The sequence below is a fragment of the Odocoileus virginianus genome, chromosome 12 (assembly GCF_023699985.2).
Source record: "Odocoileus virginianus isolate 20LAN1187 ecotype Illinois chromosome 12, Ovbor_1.2, whole genome shotgun sequence".
NCBI classification, from domain to species: domain Eukaryota; kingdom Metazoa; phylum Chordata; class Mammalia; order Artiodactyla; family Cervidae; genus Odocoileus; species Odocoileus virginianus.
In genome coordinates, this window is record NC_069685.1 from 34,527,800 (window position 1) to 34,549,348 (window position 21,549).

General features: G+C 32.8%; 1 protein-coding gene across 2 annotated transcripts in view; it reads left to right on the forward strand.

The window, feature by feature from the left end:
- Positions 1-21,549, forward strand: part of FSTL5 (follistatin like 5) — an 874,271-nt gene that overhangs the window by 743,755 nt on the left and 108,967 nt on the right. For both annotated transcript variants that reach the window (XM_070474907.1, XM_070474908.1), the window contains exons 11-12: positions 8,839-8,865; positions 18,796-18,914. In XM_070474907.1, the coding sequence (XP_070331008.1) occupies positions 8,839-8,865; positions 18,796-18,914 (146 nt within the window). The remainder of the gene's footprint in view (positions 1-8,838; positions 8,866-18,795; positions 18,915-21,549) is intronic.

The window sequence follows — 21,549 nt, forward strand, 5'->3', positions numbered from 1 at the left end:
TGAACTCATTTATCAGTTCTAGAGGTTTTTGTGTGGAGTCTTTAGGGTTTTCTGTATTTTGTGTGACATCACCTTCATATAATGACAATTTCTCCTCAACGTGGGAATAATTCTGACATTGTCTTGGTTTCAATCCAACTCACTTGGTTGTCAAGAGCATACTCTATCTGTTGAAGTTCAAGGATGTTTAAAAATATACATGAGCATTAAACTGGCAACATGAAACAGTCAGAGATGTATCTCCCTTCAGAACCCAGGAACCAACTTTACGTAATCAGACAATGATTGACTCTTGCTTCTCCCATGGGTTGCATAGGTCTTCCTCCTTTTGTTATTTTCTTGAATCCTGATCTGCATTATCACAAATTGTCACAGTCCTAATTCTATGTCATGGTGTCTTTTGCTATGCATTCTTACAATTCCTCTGTATTTCTCTTGATTTTGTAGTGTTTCTTGTGTTCACAATGTCTTGAATCAGAAACATATCTTCTGATTTAAATTATCCTCCCCTAAAAGAATATTATTATCCTACCTCATTAGTTCATTGAGATTAAAACCATGGAGTCGTGGCTACTTTCTGGATTGTATGCCTTAATGTAATCTTGGCACTATTGCCTAATCAACTAATGCTAGACACTGGATTGGAAATCTGTAGTCCTTGGATTATTGTCTTCAATCAGTGCTAAAAGAGTGACAGTTTCACTTAAAATTGGCTTTGAAATTGGCATATGGAAGGCAGTGTATTTGGCATATCTTATATAGCTTTCCACCCCTAAAATAGTATATTTTAAATGTCTCATTTCCTTCACCATATGTACATTCCAAGACATTTTGACTAACCACACAGTTTTTCAGATACATTAAATTTTTATCTATATTTTCTTTTGACTTTGCCCTTTTCATTTGCCTTCTGAAGTTGTCAATTTTTTAAGTTCAAATGGAAAAACAGTCAATAAGACAGCTAGCTAAAACATTACCTTCACATAAATGTAGCTTATCAAAAAGTGTTTTGCACTAGCGCAAACCTTATACTTTCAAAAGAGAAGACTAAGCAAAAACTTACTTAGTTGAAAGGCCAAGCAATTTACACATGAGTAGCCAAGGAAAATAGTTGTTCAGTACTACAGCATGCTGCTCCATACTAGATGACAATAGTGCTGTTGTTTATGTAATATTCACCCTCCACATTTATTTTCTCATAGAAATGGCACATACAATGTGACATCCATCATTTGAACATAACTGAAAGTCCCTAATTTACATAATAAGGCAATTTACTAAAAGGGCATTAATAAAAGTCCCTAGTGTCTAGGCATCTGTTCCATTGAACCACATTTTCATTATAAGATATACATTATCTTCAAAAAGAATTTTCCATTTCAGTTAAGTCATGAGTGGGCATTGAATAATGGAGGTCTATAACTCTGAAGTTTTCATTGTCTAATTATAAAGAAAGGATTTTGAGAGAGATTATGTATGATAAATTATGGAATGCCACAGATGTTTCACAGGATTCCAAATATAGAGAAATAGTGTCATTTAACCCAACTCTTGGTTCCAGGAAGGCTACCTATAGATAAAAAGCTAAGCTGGAACTTAAAGGCCAACCAAGAGTAAATTAGGTGAAGAATTTTATTGAGGGTATTCCTGCAGGTATAACATGTATAACAATGAAGAGATTCAAAATGACTTGATGTTTGTAATGTGACTTTAGGATGACACAGACATATTGTGGAAGCCCATGTGTGCTATGCTAAGGATTTTGAGCTTACACAAACACACACATACATACAAGTATATGCATTATGTTTCTAAGCAAATGAGTGGCATTGTCAAACCTGTGTTTATTATAGATAGTTGTTTACACTGTATGAAGGATAAATTGATGTGACAAAATAAAAGCATTCCAATATATAAGCAGCTGTCAGAAGTGTAAAAATTATGAAATGGCATTCCAATAGAAACAATGGATAAGGATATAAATAGAAGAAAGTTTTATTTATATATTTGCTAACATAGTCAATATAATTTATAAGCAAACCTAGTATATATGTGAGATAATATTTATTCACATTTGGTAAGCATGCATATATGTGTGTACACATACACACACATGCAGAAACAATTCACCCTGAGTATGGTGGGATGAACTTTCATGGACAACTGGTAGTCATGACAGCAACCTTTCAGAAGACAACTTTGGTAACACATGTCAATGGCTCTAAACATTCTCATACCTCTTATAGGACAGTATGCTAATGTAAATAAGTAGATGAAAAGTGGGTCATCACAGTGTGCATGCATGCACGCATGTGTGCACACACACAAAAACACACACATATATGTATAAATGTTTGTGTACGTGCATACATTTACATGACTGATCAACAAACAATATTTGAGTCCTGATCAGTTATACTAGTCTTTGCTGTAGGTATCAGGTTTAAGTTCACAAACAGTGAGCAGCTCTATTTTTAAAAAGTAGAAATCTATCTGATGGAATAGTTTACTCTGAGTTACACTAGACAGGTTATGATATATTCTTATTTGCTACATTTTATATATTGTATCAGAAACACTCCATTCATGTGTGTATTTATATAAAAATCATAAAAATAATGAAAAGTCATATAAGGAAAATAGACAGGGTTATTTTATCTGTGTAATTGAATTCAAAGTATTTTTTAAATGTAACAAACACTCTAACTTTGTACAATCAATAGAACATGTTCTAAATAGACAATAACAATAAATGAAAATTTTAAATTAAGTAATTTCAGAATAAATTTTATTTTTTATTATTTATCTTCTTTATATAGGAATAGAGTAGGGTCCTATCTAGTATAATTTTAATGAATGTTATAGTTGATTTACTATACAATTTATTTTAGTAAGTTATTGATATATTACACTTTGGGGATATTATAAATAAAATCTTTTATTGTATCTTCTAATTCTTACATAAGAAAGTGAAATTTGGAGTATTTATCTTGTGTCTTGTCACCTAACTGAACTCTCTTGTTATTTTTATGTGTAATTTTAAGTTAATCTTTGTGACATTTTATCTTCAAATTTTGATCACTTTGTTTTACATCAATTTTACAGTACTTATAAATTTATATTTGTTTATATTTAATTTATTTAATAAATTTAATTTAATAAATTGTTCAGTTCATCAAAAGTCATTTCTAGTACCAATCACAATCCCTTATTTGATTATTAATTTATTATCCTTCTTTTGTTAAATGTTAAAAATTTAACACACATTTATATTAACATGTGGGGGTTAATAGTAATGTTAATTCTAACATTAGAATGTGCCTCTATTCATAGGTTGCTTGGTCACTAACAGTATATTGCACTTAATAATATGTGATGCATTTTGTGAGATTCTGTTTTCAGATTTAAGCTGTATTTATCATTCTCATTTTATAGTCTAATATATCAAGTGAATTGATTTCTTAGTTAAATTCCTACCAAACCCTTCTACATTCCAAGAGGATTCCTGTCTATGATCAAAATTTTAATATCCTTATGAATTTCACTTGTGTTTTATTTGTAATTTCTGTCATTAGTGAACATGTCTTGTAATTCATTTTACTTTGCTACTATTATCAATTAATTGGCATCTCTTCTGATTTTACAAAATGAATAGACATGTTTCCATCTTGATCTACATTCTAGCAATGTTGAATATAACAGAAATTATATAATTCTTGGGACGTAGTAAATACACTTTATAGAAATGTCATACCCTAAGGTAATCTTGAGAAGAAATTATTTTTGGAAATGATTTTATTATCACCATGATTATTTTTATTCAGATTTACTTTTGTGTTCAGTTTGGATGTTTATAGTTCCTTGGAATTTATAAAATATGTCTATAAAATATAAAACTATAAAAACTTATAAATAAATTCAATAGAGCTTATTGGATTTGCTACCAGAAAAAAATCTACACTAACTTAAAATTAACATAATAACAATCATTTCTTCTTTCTTCCCTCTCTTCTGCCTTCTCCTCCTTGGATTTTTTTTTTCTCTCTCTCTTTCTCTTTCATCTATTTTGTTCAGCAATGCATTAGTTAACTATATGCATTATTTTTTGGCCAAAACTCTTTGGGTCCACATGTTGAATTTTAGTTTTGTATTTTTGTTGTTTAATATGAGTTATAATTAAATTTGATTTTAAAATATTTAGTTTGTTAAATAATTTTATATTAATAGTTTTAAATATTTGTAACACATTTTTATATTTGCTTTATTGTTTTCTGAAGATGCCTAAGCTCTTTATGGTTATTGGTATCTACCTCCAGAATACAGCAAGTCTTTCTATTTTCCAGTTACTTTGTAACTGCTCTTGAATATCTCTCAAGAAAACTTGAAAACACCTCCTGTTTTTATCACAGAACATTTATTACAAAAACACTAATTCAGCAATAATTATTGTGCCATTGTAACTTTGTATTTTTCCTCTTCATTTATCAAATACTGAAGGTGACTGAGTCAAAGCAGATTATGATTGTAGATTTATGAATGTTGTATCTAATCCTAATAGTTTATCTCATATTTTAATACTGTGCTTTAAATTTATATAATTTTAAACTCATTACATAGTGCTTTGAATTTTACTTTATCTGATGTTAATATTACAAATCATGTATTTTTTTTGTAGTTTCTCACATGTTATTGCCTATCTTAAAAATGTCTGCCCTTAGACATTTAATATAGCAGTGTTTCAATGTACCACTGGGGCTTATGCATGCTTTTCCTATGTCTGAAAGTCAAATTCCTCCCACTCTCCCTCTGTACACTGTTTTTCATATTTTAAACTTCCCCTTCAGCATCATCATTAAGGAGAGATATTTCCCCTAGATTCACTGATCATACATATACCATTCATTAAAAGCATGCAGGGTACTGTGTTCCTTTCTTTCATAACACATTAAAGTTTTAATTGTGAAATTATATAATTTGAATCTTGTTTTTTCTTTTTCTTTGCCCTCACCTTAGCGACTGAACAACTACCATATAAACTCTGTTAGCACAGAAGCTTGGCCTATTCTATCCTATATAATGTAGTACCACAGTGCCTGGCACATGATATGCACACTTCAGACCCCTTGGATGAAGATATGAGGAAACAGAAGTCTACTTCCCTTTGTTTACAAGAGAGAATCTAAAAAAAAAAAAAAAAAATGCTTACTGTATGAACATTAATTTTAAAAAATCTAATAGGTGCTAAAACATACATGACTTGGTCCTCCAACCTCCAGCAAGAAGCACTGGACTCCAAACTGGGCTCTGTGACACTGATGATCAGGGTTTAGTTTCCCAAAAGCGATTATGTTTAATATCATTAAAATGTGCAGGAAGTCATCAGATGTGTATGAGCTTTGCCTTTAGTCTCATTTCCTTTTAACTAATATTGTTTTGCTTTGAAAGTGTATGTGTATGCCCCAAACTTTTATAATTCTAAATCAAGTATATTTCAAAAAAAGAAATTATATGCAATTGGATAAATTTGAATTAGTAAGGGAGGCAGGCATTTTGCTGAGAATATTTTTAGTTGGTATTTTCTTTCATATCTGCCTTAAAATTTTAACTTTCCATCTATTTAGCAAGTTCCTACACAATAGTTAATACACCTATTGTACAGGAATACTTCTATGAGAGTTGTTTATTATGCATTGAAATTAGCAAGATATATTTAGGTTTATTGCATTTTCAGTTCACTTCAGTCACTCAGTCCTGTCCAACTCTTTGTGACCTCATGGACTGAAGAACGACAGATTTCCTCATCCATCTCTAAATCTTGGAGCTTGCACAAACACATGTCCATAAAGTCGGGGATGCCATCCAGCCATCTCACCTTCTGTCATCCCCTTCTCCTCCTGCCTTCAATCTTTCCCAGCATCAATGTCTTTTCTTCTCATGAGTCAGTTCTCATCAGGTGGCCAAAGTATTGGAGTTTCAGCCTCAGTTCTTCCAATGAATATTCAGGAATGATTTCCTTTAGGATGGACTGGTTGGATCTTCTTGCTGTTCAAGGGACTCTCAAGTCTTCTCCAACACCACAGTTCACAAGCATCAATTCTTCGGTGCTCAGCTTTCATTAAGGTCCAACACTCACATCCATACATGACTACTGGAAAAATCATAGCTTCGACTAGACAGACCTTCATTGGCAAAGTAATGTATCTGCTTTTTAATTTGCTTTCTAGGTTGGTCATAGCTTTTCTTCTAAGGAGGAAGCACCTTTTAATTTCATGGCCGCAGTCACCATCTGCAATGATTTTGGAGAAAAATAAAGTAAAGGAATATTTATTGTGCCCCCCAAAATAAAGTCTCACAATTTCCACTGTTTCACCATCTATTTGCCATGAAGTGATGGGACCAGATGCCATAATTTAGTTTTCTGAATGTTGAGTTTTATGCCAACTTTTCCACTCTCCTCTTTCACTTTCACCAAGAGGCTCTTTAGTTCTTCTTTTCTTTATGCCATAAGGGTGGTGTCTTCTGCATATTTGAAGTTATTGCTATTTCTCCCAGAAATCTTGATTCCAGGTTATGCTTCATCCAGCCTGACATTTCACATGATGCACTCTGCATATAAAATAAATAAACAGGGTGACAATATACAGCCTTGATGTACTTCTTTCCTTATTTGGAAGCAGTCTGCTGTTCCATGTCCAGTTCTAACTGTTGTTTTTCGACCCGCTGACATATTTCTCAGGAGGCAGATCAGGTGGTGTGGTATTCCTATCTCTTGAAGAATTTTTCACATTTTATTGTGATCCACAGCGTGAAAGTCTTTGGAATAGTCAATATAACTGAAATAGATATTTTTCTGCAACTCTCATGCTTTTTCAATGATCCAATGGATGTTAGAAGTTTGATCTCTGGCCCCTCTGCCTTATCCATATCTTACTTATACATCTGGAAGTTCATGGTTCACGTACTGTTGAAGCCTGGCTTGGAAAATTTTGAACATTAATTTGTTAGCATGTGAGTACAATTGTGCAGTATTTTGAACTTTCTTTGAGGTTGCCTTTCTTTGGGATTGGAACAAAAACTGACCCTTTCTAGTCCTGTGGCCACTGCTGAATTTTCCAAATTTGCTGGCATATTGATACAGCATTTTCACCTCATCATCTGTTAGGATTTGAAATAGCTCAACTGGAATTCCATCACCTCCACTCTCTTTGTTTGTAGTGATGCTTCCTAAGGAACACTTGACTTTGCATTCCAGGATGTCTGGCTCCACATGAGTGACCACACCACTGTGGTTATCTGGGTCATGAAGATCTTTTTGTATAGTTCTTCTGTGTTTTCTTACACCTCTTCTTAATGTCTCCTGTTTTTGGTAGGCACATCCCAATTCTGTTCTTTATTGTGCCCATATTTGCATGAAATGTTCCCTTGGTATCTCTGATTTTATTGAAGAGATCTCTAGTCTTTCCCATTCTGTTGTTTTCCTCTATTTCTTTGCATTGAATGATGAGGAGGTCTCTCTTATCTCTCCTTGCTATTCTTCTCTGCATTCAAATGGGTATATCTTTCCTTTTCTCCTTTGCTTTTCAGTTGTCTTCTTTCCTCAGGTGTTTGTAAGGCTTCTTTTTTGGGTGTTAGTTATTGAAATTTGTATGTCTTCAGAGAACTGTTTAACTTCAGCCTCCTCAGTATTACTGGTCAGGGCATAGACTTGGATTTCTGTGATATTCAATGGTTTGCTTTGGAAATGAACAGAGATCATTCTGTCATTTTTGAGATTGCATCCAAGTACTGCATTTCAGACTCTTGTTGACCATGATGGCTACTCCATTTCTTCTGAGGGATTCTTACCCACAGTAGTAGATAAAATTGTCATCTGAGTTAGATTCATCCATTCCAGTCCTTTTAGTTCACTGATTCCTAGAATGTCGATGTTCACTCTTGCATCTCCTCTTTGATCATTTATAATTTGCTTGATTCATGGACCTAACATTCCAGGTTCCTATTCAATATTTCTTTTTATAGCATCAGACTTTACTTCCATCATCAGTCACATCCACAGCTGGGTGCTGTTTTTACTTTAGCTCCATCTCTTCATTCTTTCTGGAGTTATTTCTCCACTGATCTCCAGTAGCATATTGGGCACCTACAGGCGTGGGGAATTCATCTTTCAATGTCCTATCTTTTTGCCTTTTCATACTGTTCTGGGGGGTTCTCAAGGAAAGAATACTGAAGTGATTTGCCTTTCCCTTCTCCAGCGGGCCACGTTTGGTCAGAACACTCCACTGTGACCCGTCCGTCTTAGGTGGCCCTACATAGCATGGCTCATAGTTTCATTGCATTAGACAAGGTTGTGGTCCATGTGATCAGTTTGGTTAGTTTTCTGTGATTGTGTTTTTCATTTTATCATTCATTGCATACTATGTTGAAGTATTACTTATGATTATTAAGGATTTTAACATTATAACTGCTTTGATTATTCACTTTTAATTATTACCTCAAATAAACAAATAGTTTTAACTACTATGCATATTTCAAAGATATATTTTAACAAAATTAGTTTAAATATCCCAATGTTTTCAGTGATGTATAATTTTTTTTGTTTATTAACATAATCTCTATTCTAAAGAAGAATTGACTATCAAGACATGAGCAGAACATTGTCATGCTCCCAGCATTTTAATGTTTTATTAGAGTAGATTGTTGAATTCACCCTCACAATTCTTAAATGCATGTTCTATCTTAGAGATTGTGACCTCTTTAATAGTTATTTTTATTACTATGTAATTGAATCTCACTTTACTCATTTTTCTTTTTCTCCTTTTTCTTTCAAACATGCTGCAGTAGCTAACATATTATGGAGAGAAGAAGGTACTAAATTCCATTATTTTGCATATTATTGTGATTATTTTGCTTATTTGATATATTGTTGACTATAAGTTCTAATAATTGCCTTATTCATTTCTACTTTGATTAAAATTATATTTGAGTGTAAACCAGTATTATTCCGTAAATGGCTACTATTAAAAATATTTATAGATCTTCATCAGCTTGATTTATTATTGATATATAATCAGGAGGTTATGTTACAATATATGGAAATACTTTTTAATAGTATAGAATTAAAATTAGTCAAATAAATGAAAGCAAACTTAGTTAAACATAATTTATACATTAATACCTGATTTAGACTAGAAAAGGAAAAATTATAAAGCTATTACCTTGTGAATGAAATATAATAAATAAGGAAAACAGATTATTGTGACTTCCCTGATGGTCTAGTAGATAAGAATTCACCTTCCAATGCAGGTGTTGCAGCTTCAATCCCTGGGTAGGGGGATGTGATCCCACAAACCCTGTGGCCAGAAACCCAAGGAAAAGCAAAAATATGCAATATTGTAAAAAAACAAACAAACAAAATCAATAAAGACCTGAAACAATCTACATCAAAAATGATCTTAAAAAAAAAAGGAAAAAAAAATGGGTTATAAACTTGAAGTTCAGTTCAGTTCAGTAGCTCAGTCATGTCCTGACTTTTTGTGACCCCATGAACCGCAGCCCGCCAGGCTTCCCTGTCCATCACCAACTCCCAGAGTCCACCCAAACCCATGTCCATTTAGTCGGTGATGCCATCCAACCATCTCATCCTCTGTCGTCCCCTTCTCCTCCTGCCCTCAATCTTTCCCAGCATCAGGGTCTTTTCAAGTGAATCATCTCTTCTCATCAGGTGGCCAAAGTATTGGAGTTTCAGCTTCAACTTGAAGTAACTGGATTCAAATCCAGTCTATATCAGTATGTAACCTAGGGTCTGTTTATCTCACAAATTCATCATCTCAAAAGTAAGGATAGTTAGTTCTCAACAAGGTTGTTTTATCAACTTTTAAAATTATAGTCTACACTCAATTGTGCTAGTCTTTCTTAGTTAGCCACAAAAGCCAAGTGGAAGTGTTTGCCCAGAATTCAAATATCCCAAGCGCTTTAGTTAAATTCTTAGGAGAAAAGTGTGGATAAGTCATTGTTACACTCTTAGTAGGCAATGATCAAAGTAATTGCCTACACAAACCATTGTAGAAAAACTTCTTTGTTTCCTGTTGTAGACTCTTATATGAATTGGAGTCACAGCCACCTGGAGAACCATGCTCAGAAGGCTTAATGAATTCTGAAATTTAGCCATCTCAATTTTATTATCAAATATGAGCATAACACTTTTTTTTTCTCCCTTGGTATTTCTTTCTCCTCAAATCTTTTGTAAAGGCCCTAAACTCCAGATTACTAAAGAGCTATTGGAGTAATTTTACCTCCTCATTTTATTCCACTTGGATATTTAACATTTGAACATACGAATTCAATCATTACTGAAACAGATATTATTATGACATGATTAGCATATGTGTTAGATGTTTCTTTAGACTCTCTTATTTCTTGAGATCAAACAAATATTTCTATGGGTATTATAAAAATGGATTTTATTTAATCATTATAAAGGGAAGGAATAAAACCTAAATATTCAGAGATCACGTACCACAGGTCTAGCTTGATCACTAATTGCTAGGAAAATCTGAATGAGTCACTTTACCTCTCTGAGCCAGAATTTTTTAAAACAATGCTTGAAATATAGTTTGGCACTCTCCTTGCAAATTCATGATATGCAAATCTCTTCAAAATATCTAAAACAACTCTTCTTTATAACTTGAATTGATGAATTAACATTAGTACTTTATAATAATCATTAATATGTAATATTAGTGTAATATTATTCAGGTGACCTTTAAAAATATAAGAGATCTCCAGATTAATTAAAATCATCCTGAGATTCATTATATGAAAATATTTTTATCTATTTAAGTTTTTCTTCTGTTCATCTTTGAAACTGTATGCTTTCAATAAGTACATCAATGAGTGACGTGCTTACTCTTTATGATGTTGTTTGACCCAGAATATGTGCTTGAGTGCATTTTTCAGATAATTTTAAAGCATATACAAGAAATGTTTTAAAAATTTTTAAATACTTTTTAATATGTACAGTTATCATCAGAGTACTTTTCTGTTTTCTTAAATAATTTTAAATTAATATATTTGAGAAAATAATATATTTGACTCAGATTCCACAAATCTGTAAATTATATTTATAATGCCACAGTTATCAGTAAGGCATTACAACTGAAAATGATTGCAAGTAATAATAGTAATGGTGGCCAGGCATAATAGACCAAGTTGAGGAATCATTAAACCACAAACATGTGTACAATTATTTCATAAAAATAATAAAAATAACAAAAGAAATATCCAAAGTAAAGTTTTACTTGTATTTTTAAAAGATAGAATAATAACAAAAACTACATATTTCTGAGATCCATTATTATTTTCACTCTAGCAGTGCTTCCTGTTTGTATGCTCATATTTTCACTATTACCATGAACAAATTTTCTCAGAAAGAACATTGAAGAATTCCAAGCATTTTAAGATAAATAATAAGTGAAAGAGGTTTCAAAATGTCAGTTCCTCAATAATGTCATGACTTAAAAGCAAGCTTTTTTTTTTTGTGGGAGTGTAGAAAAACATTTTAAAAGGGAGAAAATATATCACTCATTTATTTACAAATATTTTAAAGAGACAACTAAATGTAGAGCACTTTGAAAGCACTTGTAAAGATAGTATCTGCTCTAATGAAATTTTAAATCTTGTGAAATGAAAGATTAACTCATTGTCAACTAATTTTACTGCATAGATGATCTCAAAGTATACATTAAAAGATTCAGTATGACTAGGTCTCTTTTACAGTATTTTTATGGTCTTATAACCTAATAAAGTATTTCCTAATATTTATTTAGTAGACAACAGTTTGATATATGTTTTATGGTGTAATGATAATAAGGGTTTTTATAAGCACTGAGTTAAAGGAATTTAAACCATTTTATTCACTGCAAGATTAAGTTGAACTTTTAGATATACTAATTTCAAACTCCAAGGAGAGCTGTCAGATGGTTTGTTATATAATATAGCATTTTCTAAATTTATTATAAATAAGATCATTTTGCTTAATATCTACAGGATCAATATGGAACTGAAATTACTTTGGAAAATACTGGCTTAATGTAACATCTAGAGATCTGAAAGAAAATGTGTATATATATATTTTTTTTATTTTAAAATTATCTTTGTAAATATTTATGAATCTCTTCATACATATATATATTATAGAAATTATTCAAATAAATTACTATATTAGTTGGGTAGTTAACACTAACCTGCACAAGGTACAAATAGAAAATTACAGTGAAATCTTGCAAAAAAGTTTATGTGTTACATTATTATCTGACTACCTTTGTGACCTATAATGTCACCAAAGTGGGGAAAAAAGGAATAATAGGCATCAGGTCATCTCTTAACTCCTTCGACCTCAGATTTGTCACATTTCACTGTCCAGACTGTTCTATGCTATAGGGGAGTAGCTCAGAAGACTTAAGAGTATCATATTAGTGGATGAGGGAGAGATCGCACCTTCTACTGTCTGTTCATGATGCCAATTCCAGAGTGATGAAGCTGTCAATATTTTCATTTACAAGTTCCATATCTTCTCTGTTAAAAGCAAATGCTATGTTTTAGCATTTTATCTCATAAAACTGTTTTCAAATCAAAAAAGGAATCTGACAAGATAACCATTTGCAGATATATGTGCATATACACATCCACATATACACATCCACATATACATGTATTCATACTTGTATACCCCCTTCATAGATCACAACCTTGTCATGGAGAAGGAGCTTGTGTAACTCAAAGAAGCTATGAACCACGCCACACAGGGCAACTCAAGATGGATGGGTCATAGTGAAAACTTCTGACAAAATGTGGTTCACAGGAGAAGGAATGGCAATCCACCCCAGGATTCTTGCCTGGAGAACCCTATGAACAGCATATAAAGGCAAAAAGATATGATGCCAGAAGATGAGCTCCCAGGTTGGAAGGTGTCCCACATGCTACTGGGGAAGAGCAGAGGGCAATTACTAATAGCTCCAGTAAGAATGAGCAGCTAGGCCAAAGCAGCAATGATGCTCAGCTGTGGACATGTCTGGTGGTAAAAATCAGTGTAAGTCGCTCTGTTGTGTCTGACTCTTTGCGACTCCATGAACCATACAGTCCATGGACTTCTCCAGACCAGAATACTGGAGTTGGTAGCCATTCTCTTCTCCAGGGAATCTTCCCAACCCAGGAATTGAACTGGGGTCTTCTGCATTGCAGGTGGGTTCTTTACCAACTGAACTATTAGGAAAGCCTGGTGAAAATAAAATTTGATGCTATAAAGATAGTGGAGGACAGAGAAACCTGGTATACTACAGTCCATCAGGTCTCAGAGTCAGACACGACTTAGTGAATGAGCAACAACAAATATATGTATATACACAAACACGTGTACATATTAACTACATAGCAAACAAATGCTCTATTATGATATAGCCTTTGCTATGTTAATAATTGAATGTGAATTCAATCATGCAGGTTTGCATTCAACTTTTTCAGCTTATCTTTGAAAGTTTAGGGAATTGAATTCTGACTTAAGACTAGCTTTGGATAATATCATTCTGACCAATAATATATAATGTTTGGATAGTGTCCACTTCCTGAATTAATAGTGCCTAATAAGGTTAACACAATCACTCTCCAAAAATCTAGAAGATTGAAAGAGGAAGTCACTCTTATTTCAATTGAACAAAACATAAATATCTCACTGAGGTGTGATGGTTTGGTGTTGCTATATGTTTGAAAAGGATTTTAGCTCCAGAGACTGAGTGCCAAAAATGGGAACATTCATAAACTGACAATCCATCCCTGTTGGGTTATTCAAGGTGAGAAATACAATACAGACCATCTATTTTTGCCTATATTCTTCATTAAAAAATAACTTTAGAATTAGTTGAAAGGGAAAAGAATAATATGATATCAGTAAATGAAGGACATTCTTTAACACAAAATTTACTAAATGACCTTTGATTGGTTACCAAATCACTGTATGGTAGCATTATAATTTGCTATTGACCATAAACTAAATGCTAAAGTAATGGCAATTTACTCCAGAGGAAGGCAAACACCACAAAATATTTTTATTATTGGCTTAAATATTCATCCAATAATCACAAATAATGATTATTTTGATATAATTTATGGAATATAGTGTTATATATAACACATAATGTAAGTATATTATCATAATGCACTGTTATTCTTGTGTAGCAGTCCTCAAAGGATTGATACAAGGATGTAAATTACATCCATTTTTTTTTCTCAGTCCATCTCATATATTTAAAAGTACAGTATTGATCAAAAGATCCTCTGGGAAATACTTTTCTTGTGTATGTCTTTTCTGTATAGAAAGAAAAACAAAGCAGAGAAAAAGCTCACAAGGAAAAAACAAATTATAGATCACTTTTTTGAGCTAGTATACCTTGTTAGATTAACTATCGACCTGAAAAAGACAAAGTACTTATGTCTGTCTTCACCAAGTGATGAAAAAAGATAAAACAGCACATATTCCTAAACTTTGCAATGACTACAGTTGTAAAGCTTTTACTTACATCAAGAACTTTTGTAATAAACTGCAATACATCAATGAGGAAAGAATTGTAATTGAAACTAACAGTCAGATTTTTGGGACTCAGAAATCTTTTACACTCTTCACAGTCATTGACAACCCAAAGAGCTTTTGTTTATGTAGGTTATTTCTATCCACTTTAATTACCATATTAGAAATTACAGCAGAATTCAAATATATATTTAAATTTATTAAAAATAATTGCAGTAAACCCATTACATATAGCCATAAATACCATATTATTTGTAAAGTGATATTTAAAAATTGAAAAGGCTTACTGTTGAACACTGCATTTTTAAAAATATCTGACTGAATAAAAAATGTAGAATCCCTATGTCTGCTTCTGCATTGAACTGTTGTGATATCATCATAACCCCACATGTCATGTAAACTGTCAAGAGCTACCCTCTACATTTGAATGAAAGAGAAAAATGGAAATGACATCTTAGCATTATTATGAAAATAGTTTGAATTTGCAGAGCCCCCCGCCCCCCGAAAAGATCAACCACTCTACTAGAAAATCAGTTGTTCTTTCAGGATGCTCATGTATTCAAAGAATTCAACCTCATAAAAATCTGAAATGTACTAGTAGTATATCTCACAGTGTAGATTTGAAAATATGAGGACAGGAAGTACATTTGGTTATATACCATTTCACCATTCCCCCCCCCCCCCCAATGATGTTTCAAAGAGATAATGTCAATCACAAAAATAGGGACAATTCAACATTTCTTGAATTCATAGTAAGAGTTTAAGTCACTTGGCTACATGTTTTCCTTTCTCCATCTTATTTATTTCTTACAATTACAACACAGAAGTTACATAGTAAATAACTTCCCCATGATATAACAGGAAGTTCTATAGCTATGGTTTACCTCTGAGCTATCTGAATCCAGAATGGGATTTATCTCTGTTAACAGTCTCTCATACCATTTTTTTTTTAAACAGTTAGAACATGGAAATATGTTATAATGACATAGTTATACTGAACATACACAGGTATGTTGCAGGAAGGGCGACCCCTTCCAGGGCCCCAAACTGGGCTCTTGTTTAACATTCAGAAATGAATTGTCTGAGGAAACACATGTGCTGACAAAGCAAGAGATTTTATTGGGAAAGGGCACCCGGTGGAGAGCAGTAGGTTAAGGGGAACAGCGCTGCCACGTGGCTCACAGTCTCGGTTTCATGGTGACGGGATTCGTTTCCGGGTTGTCTTTAGCCAGTCATTCTGACTCAGAGTCCTTCCTGGTGGCGCACGCCTTGTTCAGCCAAGCTGGATGCCAGAGAGAAGGATTCTGGGAGGTGGCTGGACACATGGTGTCTTCTTTAGACCTTTCCCAAACTCTTCCAGTTGGTGGTGGCTTATTAGCTCTGCGTTCCTTAGCAGGAGCTTCTGTTGTAAAACAACTCATGTAAATAGTTACTATGGTGCCTGGCCAGGTTGGGTGGTTTCAATCAGTGTGCTTCCCCTAAAAGGTATATTATTGCTTCTTATGCAAATAAAGCTAATGAATGCCCCTAATGTAAAAATCAGCATGTGTCTTCAATTACCAAGATCCCCAGCATCAGGTAATTTGTATTATTCTGTGCAGCATATTCAAAATAAATTATAATATTATAGTAGCAAATTTAGAATGATACATCTTCATCATATATTCAGATTATAAACTCCTCTGCTAAAATCTAAAGGATAATTGATGAATAAGATATGTCTAGCAAGAAAATGAATGGCAAAATAAACCTTGTTTAGGTGGGGAAGAGAGGAATTCATCAATAGTGCTGAGGATTAAGTTTTATTTCCTAGCAGAGTGGCGGATACCTAGTTCATTTATATTATCATTTTAGCATATTTGTACATAATATTTTGTTGGCACTACTATTTCATAAGCACTAAGGAGTTATATTCCCACCAAAAAAAGTAAAATGCACCTTGCTTAAAGTTTTCTGTATTTCTCAATAACTTCTAACTTGGAAAGTAGTTTATACTCTGTAAAAATGCTGATGTGTAACTCATATTTTAAAAAGCAAGAAAATACACTTTCAGTGTTGAAAGCAATTTGGATGGATTAAGCAGGTTTTCAGAGGAAAATAACTCTTAGAAACTTAATCTGTGCAAAAGTAAAGTGGAATCTCACTGACTGCACTATGCACAGGATATAGTTTACATATATGTGTGTGTGTGTCTGTCTGTGTGTGTGTGTGTGTGTGCGTGTAATATTGATAGCATCCATAGGAGAAAGGACAGAAGATGCTTCAAGAAACTTTGCAAACAGTCTGGACTTGGAGTAGTTGTCAAACACATTCAAATCGCTGACTGTGGAGCAGAATTGTGCAGCAGCTGAAGGAGGGTAGCGTCACATTCATTAAAAAATGTTATGTGCTTTGTAATCATCATCAAACAAAGAAACTAACACAAGTGAAAATCAGACACCACATCACAGCTTGCTTGTGCTCATAAGTTTCAACACCCAGTCATGTTAATTTGCAACTCACTAATAGGTAGCGTACATCATCCATCTATCCATGTTTATACAAGAGCTTATTGATACAAATTATTTTTTTGCATGAAAACTGAGTTTTGTATACCTTTGGGTATAGAATTGATGCTTCTGTATGCAGAGCTGTAATTATGAATAACAGCTGACAAGTCTTAAATTTTATTTCATGAAAAACAACTTGAATTTAGTCCTTGCCACTTCTGCTACTATTTAGGAACATCTCATTGTGATGTTGTGCATTCTGGAACTAAAATGCACAATTAACTGATAAAAATAGCATGTATTAAACTGTAAGAATGGTAAATATTTCTAAAGCAATATGATTTGTCAAAATAATATTAAAATAGATATGCATTATTAGACATAATTTCATTATGTATAAACACCAATAAAGTTACAATTCTGGTCAAATACATTTTCCTCATGATCATAGGAATAGATGGACACAGATCAAATAGGCAGAACTGGTGACATTTTAAATTAACTAGAAACATATTTAATAAAAGAAAATACAGCTTAAGTTAAATAATTTTATTTTTTTGCAAATCAAATACTTGGGATCCTCAGTCTTGATTTCATAGACTGCAAGTATTGTCAATTGAAATGAAAATAAAAAAAGGTTTTCAGATGTTAAACATTTTAAGCAATTTGGGTTTTCAAACTACCAAGATTTCAATATAATTGCTTAACTATTAAAGGGCATATGCTCTCACTGGATTATGTGTGTAGAATTAAACTGAATAAATATGGTTTGCAAACTGGTATACCTGGATGAGATAATCAGGAAAGGATCAGGAAAGGAAGGACTACATGCTCTTAGTCTGGACAAGTTGGAACAAGACAGAAGCAGAGGAAACAAAGAGAAGAGCTGTGTAATCAGAGGTGACAAGTCCCCAGGTGCAGACCTCCATTATTTCTCACAGGCATTTCAGGTGTCTAATCTGTAGCATCCTGCACCCATGAGGAGTGGGTTTATAATGTAAGTGAGATGGATTTCTAAGATTTCACAAACCCAAACCTGCAGTGTGAAAAAAATTAATAGTATGATTTAAGTGAGATTTTTGCAAAACCTTATATTAATTCAAGGTTTTTTTTTTGTTTTTTTTTTTTTGTTTTAAAGTGGAGAAACTAACTCCCAAATTTATCATTATGAAAAATAACATGTAAGACCTCTAGTGGGATTACATTTACAAATGTTATTTTTGGAAAATATTCAATACATATTCTCCAAAATCTAGAGGAATTGGTCTTTCTGTTTCTAGAACAATAAGAATTTGTTTCTAAATTCCTACAAAGAAGGACAGTTTATTTTCCCTAGGGAACTTGAATAAGAAATAGGATAAACATGATTATTCAGAAAGTATTTGTATATCTTAAATCAACACCTAAATTAAGTGGGAAGGTAGCAGACATAATCTGTGTATCAGAGGGTTCATAATTTACATTTATAATTAGTTTAAAATATCTGAAACATTTGTTGACTTACAAAGAAAGTACTGATGTACACATTAGGCAGAAGAAGCAGAATTTCTGCATAATATCACAGATTTACTTGGACGTTTGGTAAAGGTCTCACATGGTTTGCTTTATTAACATTACACAACTTCACAAAATTGATCTCCCACCAGCAATATGACAGGCACTGAGTTTTCGTCGTAAAGGTTTCTGATAATTTTATTTTGAACTTTTGAATGTGTTTTTATTCCTAAGGTCTGGGAATTGGGAACATGTTCTATGTTTTTTATGAAGATGGAATCAAAGTGATACAACCCATAGAATGTGAATTTCAGAGGCACATTAAGCCGAGTGAAAAGCTCCTTGGATTTCAGGCAAGTATTTAAAAAATTCCTTTATAGTTTTATTCAGCAATTTTACATAGAATTGTATTTTGGAAACACAATGAAATCTATACATATGTGAGACATTTTGGGGGGACCATATTAAAGCTATGATATTATCTCTTACTCTCTTCAGGTTTTATATTTGAAGAGGAAAATAATATATCATGTATTCTTAATTACTTGTTTGTGATTAAAATAAAAGCACTAGAATTGAATACCAAAAATGAACATGACAGAACTTTACTGGCTCTTTAATTTACAATGTCTCTCATTTTGGTGGGCAATGGTTACACAGCAAAAGAAAATAAACTGTAAATAATCTGATGAAATTTGGGGTATATTAGCTGCTTTATAAATGTGAATTCCCTTTTGTTTTTCATCTTATTTTTTCATGAGCTCACAATGGAATGAATGACTTAGATTTAGATGGAAAAACATCAATTCCTTTATTTATTGATATCTATCTGTACCTTACCTTTTGCAGAAAAAACTGTTTTGTGTAAAATTTTGATACAGCATTCAGAAAATAAAAGAATATCTGACTAAATGGGTATTGATTTTACATATTAGGGAGTATACTTTTGTGCAAGGTAATAATAGATTATGTTTCTACTGCCATGGTTATATATTCTGTTGTTATTGTTTAGTTGCTAAGTCAAATCCAACTCTTTTGCTACCCCATGGACTGTAGCCCCCCAGGCTCCTCTGTCCATGGAATTTTCCAGGCAAGAATACTGGACTGGTTGCCATTTCCTTCTCGAGGGGATCTTTCTGACCCTGGGATCAAACCTGCAACTCCTGCTTGGCAGGCAGATTCTTTACCACTGAAGGCCCACAGCTATATATATATATATATATATATATATATACACACACACATACATATATATATACATATACACATAAATATGTGTTTGTACATCAAAAGATGTAATACTGAAGGTACCTGAATTACCTATGTGTTCCCACACAAGTGCAGTCATCCAAAAATAAAAATATTGGTGGACCTCAGAATACAACCCTCTCTTGATACTTATTTTAAGGTTGGCATGGTCTCAAGATGTGAGCAAAAATATATATTAATGCCTTGGTTTAGATCCTTTATTTTCAACTCCTGTTTCCAGTCTACTAGCATCCAGTGTTGCCATATGTTAATTTATGGAAACAATGGTTTACACGTTAAAGCCATATCCTAGGATGAAAAGGAAAAAAATTTTGAGAGTGAGATAAGTTAGGTCAGCATGTCTTCAGACACTATAGGACAAAATGACCTAATGTGTCCTATTTTGAAGAAAGGAAATAATTTAACTCAATACTTGTATGAATACTTAAAACAAATAAACTATTTTTTATTTAAAACTATTTCATTTGTAGGCTAAATTAATAAATAGAATCACTGTTTTTGTTAATCAATACTTTAACAAGTATTAAAACATTTGAAATTGTACATGTACTTTAGTTTTATAATCATGCCAAATCAATACTGACTAAATGTATTTTGAATAAGTTGTGCATGTATGTAAATAAATAAACACATGTAAAAATACTGATATTTGTTTCTGAGAAAGCAATTCACTCAATTTTATAGCAGATTTATATTTTTATAAAAACATTATGTAAGAAGAACCTACTGTATAGCCCAGGGAGCTCAATTCTCTGTAATGATCTATACGGGAAAAGAATCTAAAACAGAGTGTATGCATGTTTGTGTATATACATATATGTATATATTTTCATATATACAACTGTACAGCAGAAACAAACATAGCATTATAGATCAACTATACTCCAATAAAAGCTATTTTAAAAATAGTATAAATGATAAATCTGGTCTAACAGACAGATATCAGAAATGTGGCATCCAAATTATAATATAACTCCAAACAAAATCATTTTAAAAGGAGTTTTCTCTCAGATTCCTACAGAATTAGCAGTTGTAGCTAACTATTTGGAATCTAAAGCTGAAAAAAGCAAAAATTGTTTTGTTAGTTTTGTGACATATCTGGACAGTAGGGATGTGAAGTTTATTTAACTGAATGTCTCTTTTTTAAGCCTTTCTGGATACTTAGACTTCCTCCTGAACAACTGAAGTAGAAAGCATATAGAATTATGTATCTCTCTCTCTGTATGTATATTAGTGTGTGAATGAAATAGTGAAAGTGAAATGTTAATTGCTCAGTCATGTCCTACTCTTTGCATCCCCATGGACTATAGCCCACCAGGCTCTTCTGTCTGTGGAATTTGTCAGGCAAGAATATTGCAGTGGGTTGCCATTTCCTTCTCCAGGGTATCTTCCCAACTCAGGGATCAAACCTGGGTCACCTGCATTGCAGGTAGATTCTTTACCTTCTGAGGCACCTATAAATAACACACACACACACAAAGTATATTTTTCTATAAAAATTGAAGAGATGATGAAAACCAGACATCAGTGATGACAGCCTTAACTCACATCCATTGTATACATCCATTGTATACATCAGCCTGAGAATCCACATCCATTGTATACATCACCAATGACAAATCAGGGATAATTGATTATATGAACTGATGGCTTCAGAATTTTCAAATCATAGTCCCTGGAAACCTTAAAGTCATTGTACATGTGGGATTAATGCTGGAA